At 34.0% G+C, this 11,506-nt stretch overlaps 1 protein-coding gene across 1 annotated transcript; it reads right to left on the bottom strand.

Moving 5' to 3' along the window:
* Nucleotides 1-783: 783 nt before the first annotated feature.
* LOC129796164 (farnesyl pyrophosphate synthase-like) lies at nt 784-3,294 on the bottom strand. Its single transcript, XM_055837934.1, has 5 exons — nt 2,976-3,294; nt 2,604-2,677; nt 2,374-2,441; nt 2,149-2,289; nt 784-1,707 (listed from the first exon to the last, which is right to left on the bottom strand). Exons 1-5 carry the CDS (start codon nt 3,092-3,094, stop codon nt 937-939), a joined length of 1,173 nt encoding a protein of 390 aa, XP_055693909.1. The 5' UTR covers nt 3,095-3,294; the 3' UTR covers nt 784-936.
* Nucleotides 3,295-11,506: the final 8,212 nt, after the last annotated feature.

The raw sequence follows: 11,506 nt of genomic DNA, 5'->3' as shown, positions 1-11,506 counted from the left end.
TCCCTTCGTTTATTCGAAATTTTATATACATACATAGTTTGCAAAGGAAGAAACAATATAACCGTCCGCCAAATCCATCATCCCATGCCTTCCGTGTCATTCACACGAGTCGTTTGTTCTTATTTTGAAATGTACTTAATTTCAAAATATGCGACACAATGCTTTGATTGACATTTATCTGGCGAAAAGGAGAAAAAATCTCAGGGGTAGCATCGTGCAAAAGAGAGTGGATTTATTAACCAAACTTCTCTCCTACATAACGTAGGGGTGTCAAAAGATCACCCTTTGTCACTCAAATTGTTCAATTAATTGCAATTTAATCCGGTGTCGCGCAGATATAGAATGAAAAAAAATACAGAGAAATCCAAATTCATTACAACATAAAGTAAAATGATTTTATCGCAAACTGTTGCCCTTTTGTAGCCGAAGGGGTCTCTACTGTTTGCAATATTGCATACGATGGGATTTAGGACGTTAGAATTTGCCTCGTTTAACATGACACTAAGTCTGGGAAAATTTGAGAGATAGTCCAATCTACAATGAGGGTCGTTCAAATAGTGGACTCAAAACATGGGGACACACTTTATAGAATTAGTTAATCCTCTAAATTGGAACATGTCTTTGGTCATACAAAGGGTGATACATATACAGACAGATCTGAATTTTCTCTCAAAGAGAGGAAAAAAGTAAAACTTCAACACAGGAATTTTGTATGTTAAAACCTCTTTATAAAAACAAAACATTTATTAAATTTTCCGTTTTTGAGGGGAAGAAAAATACTTATTTGATAAATTGAATAACCTTTTATATTTTAAGAATATTTTAAGAAAACTCTTTCCAAGAGAAGATTATTTTTGTTTCTTTTTAATTACTTTTACCTATACAAAACTCACCCATATTGATTAAATTCTTTGGAAGTGATAGATTTTTTTTTACCTAGGATTTTCGGTTATGCAATAGACCCATCATCATATAATAAACATCCTTGGGAAGTCCTCCAGATATCCCCTCGACAGTTTCCATGATTGTCTTCCGGGTATCATTTTCGAATTTTTTGTAGATTTCTAGCATAGATATCTCTTCGTAGAGTTTCTTGACACGTTCCACACATTCGGGATCATTTTTTCCATATGACTCCTTCAGGAGGGCCTTTTGGGTATCCGTTGCGTGCATTAGGAAGGTCACAACGAACCACGTGCATCTTCCATCTTGTATATCTGTACCAATCTTTCCTGTAACAGCAGGATCACCGTAGACATCGAGATAATCATCCTGTACTTGGAAGTAATAGCCAATATCGAGGAGAAGTTTCTGTGCTCTTCTGAAGGCCATTTCATCTGTGTAGCCAGCCAAGTACATTGCACACGCAACAGGCAAGTAGTACGTGTACCAGGCAGTTTTGTTTATATTCAGCATATTGTACAGATCCATTGTGAAACTCAAAACATCCTGCTTTGCCGATCGTAAGTCCAAATGCTCACCAAGAATTGAAATGAAAACTACTTCTTGAAAGAGCTCCATTAATTTTGTATAGCACTTCAAGTGACTAAAGTTCTCCATAAGAACTTGATAGAGAGTAGCCTCGAGCATCATGCCATCATTGATGCCTCCTAGCCCAATATCTTCTAATTTATACCAGCAAGGTTTTCCCCTTCGGGTAATACTTCCGTCCATTATGTCATCCAAAAGGAGGAAATATCCCTGCAACTGTTTTTGTTTTTAACATTTAGTGAAATTCACTAGTCACACTTAAATTTTCTTTAGATTTTCAACGTTTTCTGAAGATACTTTAATTATTCTTAAGAATGTCTTAAGTTTTTAGCGATTTTTAAGTAAATTTTTAAGTTAATCGATCAGAAAAAATCATCGAAAATACCTAACCGAAGATATTTTAATTTTCGCTTGAGAAAATTTTAGAATCTTAAATTTTTCCTAAGAAATCATAAAGTTCTTCTTAAAGATTCTTAGGAAATCTAGTGAAATTAAGACATTCTTAAGAATCTTCAGAAAACTTTAAGATTATTTAAAAAAAAACTTAAGTCTCACTTAAAGAATCTTAAATCTGTCTGACTAGTAAGCTTCACTTATTATTTAGCATTTAATATTGAAGATAACAAAGCTAAAAAAATCAAGCTAAACATCACTTACCAATTCTATACACCAACCTAAATAATTTGCCAACTTGAGGTTCTCTTCGGTTAAATCCGTTTTTGGTGCAATCATTTTATACGTATTAACCATTGTTCTTCCACGATTTAGCTTTCCACTTTGCGCATTGTACTCCAAAACCTAGAAAAGTCATAAGAAAATGTTTTAAAAAAAGCACAAAAAATGAAGAAATAAAACTTAAAAGATAAAAATAATTATTTTTACACGTTCAAAGTGTTTTCCTTCATCCAGGTCATATATTTTTGCTTTGCCTTTCAGTTGTCTCACAATTTCTGTTGTATATAAAGATACACAAAAGAATATTAATTAGATTCATCTTAAACAATTAAAATGAAAATATTGCACAAGATAAGATAAAAAAAAATCAAATATATTAGTGAGGCAGCCCTTGGGAAATAGTATGAAAATAGATGTGAAAAAAAATGTATTTCAACCTGGAAAGTATGACTTAAAGTCTCGACCATTATCTTGTGACTTGTCACTGGTTTCCTGAACACTGGATAGCGTTCTAGAATAATACAAAAAAACACCAATTAAAGATAAATTAAATCGATTAATTTTAATATTAATCTTTGTTAAATTAAGAGCTTAAAAAATTATTTTTTTGTATAAATATCACTTTTATCGATGAAAGAAATCAATTCACTTTGTATCATGCTTTGTGATTTCATCAATCAAAGATATTCACGTAGAGGTTAAAAAAAAGTACACCATTACATTAAGAAAAAAAAATAGAATTAACTTAAAAACAATATTAAATAAATTTTTCAGCTTTTCATGCACTAAAATAATTTTAATACAATCACCTCGTTGATATACTTCCAATTCCTTTAGATTTGGTACATGTGGGGTGCAACAGATGAGCACCAAGTACATTTGATTTGACTAAATTCTGTGCAAATGAAATCCTGAGAACAGAGAACATTTTTCCTGTGCTAGATCCACGGAAAAATCACTAAAAATCTCTTTCTTTTTCTTCGTTTTTCTTTCACTTTCACTAAGCTTATAAAAATCCACAAAATGCAGTAGTTGAGGATATGCCACCAACAGAAATTCCCACCTAAATGATTCTCTCTCAGTTGAGAAATACAATCCGTAGTCACTGAAGCTTCACAAAATACTGATGTTGGTGAGAAAATATGAAAATCAAGAAAAACGGATAAGTCTCTTTTATTCCCACCACACTGATCTTTTTTATGTAAATTGTTTTATATGTAGTAGCAGAATATTTTATAGTTATGAAAAAAAAATGTTTATAATAATTGTGAACTTGAAATTCTTGATAATACTTTAACATTTTCTTTAAGAAATAATCAAGATTTTTATGCAAATGTGAATCTTACTATAGTAATTCCCTTAAATCAAATTATTTCATTAGGTACTTTTTTTTTCGCGCAATTTGACTTCAAAATTGCCTAGAAGAGTCAATTTTAAACCAAAATTCTTGGAAATGCTCAAAAGAACTTCTAAATCTTTTTTTTTATCGAATTCATTTTTGCCTTTCTATAAAGGTGAAAGCATTTTATGAGCTTTTTATTGCATTCACAGCTATTAAAGAAAATTTCCGAATACATATAATAATATAATGGAATAATGAACGAATTTGGGTTAATTATGAAGCGCATTGTAAACTAATTTAATAAATTTTTGTAAATAGATTTGGTTTCTGAAAGCTTGGCAATATATATAATTAAATGCAAATTAACAGAAAATGTGGAATTTGGTTATTGTTTTAATGCAGAAGAGTTTTATTGAAATAAATAAATTTTTCAGAAGAATTTTGTAAAAAAAATCGAATTTTTCGTTTTGGAGCTTTTAAATTTTAAAACAATAGGGGAACGTGGCCCAATTCGGACCGCCGCCCAATTGCGACCTCCCCTTTTTCTCGTAAATGACGAAATATTATAAAATTAGTTTCACTACATTATGAAGATATTATAGTAAGGTAATGTTAGCGCCTAAAATAATTTAGTTTGGTACACAACAGGACGAATTAAAAATCAAAAGTCATTTTCAGCACTTGGCCGACATTTTCTGATTTTGGAAACTAAGTTGATATGAGTTTTTTTCCCACTATTATGTCTCATATTATGCCGCGTTTCAGTAGCTTAGAGGGTCTAGTTTATTACTTGATTTACAATTTTTTGAAAGATTTTAGGAATTTTAAGTAATTAAGTGAAAATGTAATACATGCAGAATGGTCTAATTGCGACCCCCAAAATGTTCCAATTCGGACCGTCTATTTCCACCATTCACCACGGTAAAGCTGTCGCGCATGCGTGTAGCGGTGTGGAAGTGTCTTCCTCACACAGATCGCCCTGTGTTTTGATTTCGGGAAAATCAATATTTTTTCACGTTTATTGAAAATTTTTTCGCAGTGAAAATGTTCCTAAAGCCAAAGGGGAGTGCAGTTAGTGTAATTTACGCATTCCTCAGAAGAATTTTCGTGGATTTTCTGCGAATTACGTCAGTGAGTGCGCAATTGTCGGTGTGTGTGAAAGTGTGTGTAGTCACCTCAAGGGCGAAATGTCAAAACAAATGTGGGGAAAATTGAAAATAAATTCTTGATTTTCCGGCTTTTCCGTGTATTTCATGGCAGTTTTCCTATTTATAGAAGTGACCTACTAGTGAAAAACCAACAAATTACGGCAAAAACAGGGGGTCGCAATTGGAACACTCGGGGGGTCGCAATTAGAACACCGTGGTGAAAAAGTGCAATTTTAGCACCTTTTTTTAATTCGACTATTACTCAGAACAGGTAAGAGTTAGAATGTTTGCATCTATAGAACAAAGTTAGCCTATTAAATGACCTTTCCAATGGTACCAAACTTGGAAAGATTAAATTCATTTTAATATGACTTTTTTCAATCCTTCTGAAACAGAATTTAGGGGGTCGCAATTGGGCCACGTTCCCCTATCCTATCTCTGCTCCATCTTTCCTCAAAAGCATTATTTACTTGTGATTTTCAATGTATTTTGAAAATATTAATTTGGTGGTTAATGATTTTGCACTAAATTTTAAATTAGATATGTGGCCGAAATGTATTGTTGTGCAAAAAAGCGTTTGTTAAATTAAATACCTACATAAATTGAATGTAATTAATATACATATAGATATTGATAGTATATATTTAATTTGCGTAGAAGCGCGCATCAATATAGCTTTGTTTCCCTCTACATGGGTTCCAATGGGTTGAATTGGGGTTCTCTTTGGGTGCTACGTGCAAGGCAGGTTAGTTTAAAAGAGGAGGAATGGTTTTTGTTGTCGGAACGATATTGCTGGGCAGAAATCAAACAATATGCAGTACAATGGCATACAGAAACGATCCAATAACCAATTGGACAAATGAATGACCCCTGAGGGGCAGCATTGGGGGCAGGGTTGTGAACGATGAATCAATTTATGCGTAGGATGGGTTGTTGGATGGCAAATCACCACGCGAAATGGGTGTGCGTTGTTTAGAAATCGTGCATGACACGCGGTTTTTGAAATTACAAACCCCATGATTTTCCATCAAACAAAACCCATGTTTACGATTAATTTTCACAGAATTGACAATAAATTTGAATTTGATCACTAATCAATTTTCTGCATGGAAACCAATAGTTGTGTTAGATGGATCTCCATGGAAATTTCCTCGATGCTTGTTGAATCTCTCCTTTTCAAGCTGGGAAAGCTGGGTGTCTTGTCTCTCATCATTCCATTATGTGCCCTACTCAAAACGACCCCTAAGTCTTCCCTGACAATTTCCCAGTATAATTTATCGAGGAGGGTTCGTATAGCATAGAAGGGTTATGCGAAGAGCAAAAAAAAAGGGTTGGAAACGTGCATTTTTGGTCCAATGAATACAACAAGGCTTTAATACAAAGGAACATCATATTCTGCAGGCGCTCATTTTAATTTCAACACTCCACAAGAGAGAAAACTCCTAGCTCTTTCACGCGCCATTGAAAGTAATAACAATTTTTTCATCATCATACCCAACCCCTTTTTAGCCACATTGAAAAGTCTCAAATTCCCAAAAAAAATTCCCTCTTCTATCAGTATAAATGTACAAATTAAATGGGAGAATTGGCTTTTGATCAGCATGTGGAATTATTTACGACTTCCTTCGAAGACATCACGCGAGGAAATGAAGGGAATCCCCTTATCGCAACAATTATTCTCATTAGAATGTGCAACCATGAAGACACAATATTGTTTCAATTTCCCAACTCCAGGCAAGTTCCTTCTTCTCTCTCCTCCCCCACACACACCCTTCCACCATGCCTTTCCGCAATAAATCCGCTCCGCTTATGTTGCATGGTGGTGTGAGGGATGCTCATTTGAACCCTTAGGGGGCTAACATTGTTTGATTTGTTCGTTCGTTAATTAAAATCAACTGGCTGATGATGAGATGAGTCTGACAAGGAGATAAGGTATCCATTATTACAAAATTGGATACTATAGAGTTGGGATTTTTCAATAAAATTCGAGACGAATGCCGGAGAGCTAATATCAGCTTGCCATATTTCAATGCCCTCGAGGGATCTGTTTATGATAGCACAATGTAAAAGATGGATAAACGATGATTGTTCCCTCTGGATTTCAATTGGTTGGTAGGTTTGATTAACTGTCTATAGTACCTACATACATACATATATAAGGACAATTTATGATTTACTTTCTTTCATTATTTATTACTTTTCATATCATTCAGGAAAAAAAATCAATAATAATCTTAAGTCAAAGCTTTTGATTCTAAGAATAAATTTTATTCCATTGTTATCATAACGCTTTGAGAGGTTCCTTTATCAATGATAATTAACATTATTTCTCAACTGAATAAATGACAATTTAAGGTAAGTTATTTGATTTAGGTGTTTTATTTGATTTTTTTCTCATGAATTTCTAAAAGAACTTTCTATGCTTGAAGCCCCTTAAAGGCACCATGAAATTGATTATTTTCCATTGGAAAATTCTTCTTTTTTCATTCTTCAAAAGTGCAATACAATTCTGCACTCAAACCACAACCTCTCTTTGATGCTTTCTCTGCCAAAGGAAGATGTGCAACGAGAGAGAGAGAGCTTTTACAAAAGAGTGTCATTTTTAATTACACTCCGTTGGTATGGAAAATAGAAAAAAATAAAGTACTTCACATCTCTCTTATGAGGTGTAATTATAAAAGTCTAAGAGTCATTGGGGATTCCTTTTGATGTATTTTTTTCTCCTCCTTTATATTAGATACTTTGTGTACTTTTTTCCAGCAATTTTTTGCTTCTTTTCAAGTACAGGGTAGCTTATTCCTTAATTTCCATTCTACTAATCATAAGCTGAGTCATTGCATTGAAAAGATTTGAAAAGAAAAGCAAAGCTGACGATTGCGGGATTAATTTTAACGCTTGGAAGATCGAGGTTTCTAACCTCAAAAGTTTGACCATCATTTTCTATTAAAAGAAAATGTTTGTCCAAGTTTTCTTTCGAAGATCTTGAACTAATGAAAGTTCCCTACATCCATACACAGCCGCAGAATTTATCACGAAATGTTAAATAGATTTTAATTTTGTGACGATTGAAAAAATTCGAATTGGCCACTTTGGCCAGCAAAGTTCTCTAAGGGTTAATTAACTTTTCGTCATAGAGCGTCGTACAAAAACCATGTTTATCACATAATAAAATACTTTTAGCATTGTAGAATAATTCTTCCGAGTAATTTGTAGTGCATGCTTTAAAAAAATTCACCTGAATATTTTTATTCAAAAAATAGTTTTATCGTTCTAGAATGTTTTTGCTTATTTTCTTGAATAAAACATTAATTTTAATTTTTTATAAAAGAAAAGTTCACAAACGACAAAAAACTTTTTTGAGAATAAACATTTTAATAGATACGTAAAATAACATTCGTGTAAAATATTACTAAAAATGTAATTAAATACTTTAAAAAAATCTCCAGGTGTGTCGTTAGTAACACTTGACAGAAATGGATGAAAAAAATATAGAGCATCAAAAATTTAAAACAAACAAAATAAAATATTAGCTTGTCCAATATTTATCCTCATTAAAACCCATAGGAAAAAAATGCGAATAATTAAGAGAAAATATAGATTTTTATGGGACAAACTAATATTAAGCATTAAATAAAAGATAAAAAAATGTACTGGTAAGCTGACCAAGCTTACGGGAGCTGTGTTTCTTTCAGTGTACCAATTTTGTGAGAGCAAACTAGAACACGAATCTGTTTAAATACGCGCAAAGTCGGGAAAAGTAGAAAAGTCATACCCTAAGAAATGTTTGGAAGGCCATATCTCGAGAACGGATCCATAGATTTTCATAAATTTTTTTTTGTTTGAAAGGTCTTGAAGTCAGCTATAACATATCGAAAAATGAAAAAAATTTATGTCGCCATTTTCGAAAAATTCGAGTTCGAAATTTTCGAAAACTTTGTTTTTGACTTTAGCGCCTCTTGCGGACATTTCTCGAAGTTGCAATGTTCTAGACATTTGTAGGGTTTCTCGGAACCTTTCATTTGCGCTTGAGTTGATCAAGATCGGACTTGTAGAACCCGAGATATGACATGCCAACTTTGGAAGGCTATATCTCGAGAACGGCGACATAGATTTTCTTGATTTTTGGCATGGAGCTAGATAATATAGTCAGCTATAACATATCAAAAAATGAAGCAAATCGATAATGGCGTTTTCGAGATATTCATCGAAAACTCATCGAAAATTTTGTTTTTGATTTTTGGCCCTCTAGCGGTCACTTTTGAAACTTCGGATGTTCTAGAGAGTTGTTGGGTTTGTTGAGATCTTTCATTTGACCCCGGGTTGATCATAATCGGTCAAGCCGTTTTCGAGTTATGGTCGATTTTCGATGAAAAATTGTGGCGGCCATATTGACTAAACGGCTTGACCGATTTTCGAAAATGAAGCATCATTGGAAAGCTCTTGATGGCCCCTACAACATATCAAAATTTCAGCCCTCTAGCTGTAATAGCGGCTGAGATATAGCGAAAACAAAATTTTGAGGTTATTCAAAATGGCGGACGGGGGGGTGGGGGGTAAAATTTGACATCATAATCGGATGTCTTCCAGTCGATATATAAACTTTGCCGTTTACCGCAAGTCTCTATCTATCACCGTTCTCTCGTAATTAGGCGATAGGTTCCGGCCGGCCGGCCGGACGGACGGCCGGCCGGAAAAAAAATTTTTTGGCGCATACGTTTTTTGGAATGTGGGGACCCTAATTCGTGCTCATCCCAAGTTTGAGCCCGATCTGACGACTTTCGATTTTGCTCGGTACACAAAAGCTGTGTCTGAAAGAAACACAGCTAAAACAATTGTTAAAAAAAACAAAATCATATCATTACTTTTGAAGATAGCGGAGACCGGAACAAAATAGTCTTTTTGTATAATTCCTTATCTACAGGTTTCCCCAATGGCAAGAAAATTTCCTCGATAGGTCTGTTTCTAGCCTACAACTTTGTCTCAGACACTTTGTTCTATCTTCCTAGGAAATATGAGTTTTTTAGGTTTTTTTGAACTCTTCACTTTCACTTTCACTTTCGATTTAGCTTAAAATCGACAAGTAAATTTAGTCACCAGTGGGGTAATTTAAGTCAGTGGAACTTCCCGATACTTGCAATGATTTTCCACTTGAAAGAGTGATTGTAGTTGTTAGCTAAACTTCTCACCTGTGAATCCGCTTCAAGGAATTTCACTTTTATAACCTTTAAAACAGAGAATTTTGCAATTTTCGAAAAAAATTGAATTCCCCCATAAAATAAGAAAATTAACAAAATATTCTCAATATATTTAATTTTTTTTTTACAATCTTTTATTTAGAACTTTCTGCCCTGCATTACTACTTACCCAGAACACAGTAATAGAAACTCAACACACACCTTACATTGCAGAGTAAAAGAAACTTAACATTTATTAGTTGGTATACCACAATCGTGGCATACCAAGTATTGTAATCATCGGAAAAACCGACCACCTCAGATCGGGCTCAAACTTGGTATGAGTACGTTTTAGACATCCCACATTACGAAAATGGTGGTTGAAAATTTTTGATCCGGCCGGCCTGCCGGCCGGGTTTCCGGCCGGCCTGCCGGTGGTCCAAACTTTGCCTTATAGCTCGAGAACGGTAGCAGATAGAGACTTCCGGTTTGAAGTTTTCTATAGAAATGTGGGTGTAAAATTTCATTTTTTCGCATTTTCAAAATCCAAGATGGCCGCCGTCCGCCATTTTGAAATATCGTCGACCAGTTCCCTTAAAGCTAGAGATCTGAAATTTTAGTACGTTGTAGAGCTCAGTGAGACGTTTTCATCAACAATTCATACTTGAAAATCGGTCAAGCGGTTTAGCAAATATGGTGGCCTAAAACAAAAAGTGTTTTTTCGATATAACTCGAGAACGGCTTGACCGATTTTGACCATCTTAGTATCAAATGAAAGGTTTCAATAAGCCCTACAACTGTCTAGAACATTCCAAGTTCCAAAAACATCCGCAAGAGGCGCTAAAAACAAAAGCAAAAATTGCCTAATTTTAAGGGGCAATATCTCCGAATCCCCATTAGGCAAATCTTTTAAATTTTGATATGTTGTAGCCTGACTCAATATCTTTTATCAGTCCGAAAATGAAGAAAATCTATGTCGCCGTTTAGAAGATATGGTCATTTGAAAAATTTTTGAATTTGAAAAGTTCTAAGAGCCATATCTCTTGAACGGATTGTCCGATTTTGCTCAATTTGGTATCAAATTAAAGGTTTTGCAATTCTCTATAACTTTCTAGAACATCAGAAATCTCTAGAACCATTCCTTTAGGACGAAAAGTGCAAAAAACTGTTTTAATACAACAAAAAACCGCAATTTTGTGTTCTGGAGGTGACCTTGAAATGTATCGAAATATATGTCAGATTATAGCTTATTTGAATACCTTTCCAAAACTAGTCAAGAAATTTCTGTATGTGCAATAGAACTTGAGATATAACCATTTTTGTCTTTCGAATTGATGAATTTCATAAAAAAGAATCACCTTTGCCTACTAATACTACTTAAAAATTAAATTACAACGCATAGACTGACCCATCCGCGTTGTGTTATACCAACTCTTATAACTGGACGCGTTATGATTGACTTTCTTTTTTTTTGTGCCAAAGCATCATCCGTTTTCACCTCCATTCATCTACATTGTACAAAGAAAATGTAGGTATTATACACCGGAAAATGTGCAGGGTATGTACTTGGACAGAGACCGTGGTGAAGGGGTTCGGGGGTGTGCACCTATAGTGCTGTGTAACAAAAGAAGTTGATGAGAAAAAGTTTAATTAATCACAGAAGAAATGAAGAAAGT

This window comes from Lutzomyia longipalpis, chromosome 4 (assembly GCF_024334085.1).
Source record: "Lutzomyia longipalpis isolate SR_M1_2022 chromosome 4, ASM2433408v1".
Lineage (NCBI taxonomy): Eukaryota > Metazoa > Arthropoda > Insecta > Diptera > Psychodidae > Lutzomyia > Lutzomyia longipalpis.
The sequence above is the reverse complement of the archived record's forward strand: the minus strand, read 5'-3'. Positions and strand labels throughout refer to the sequence as shown.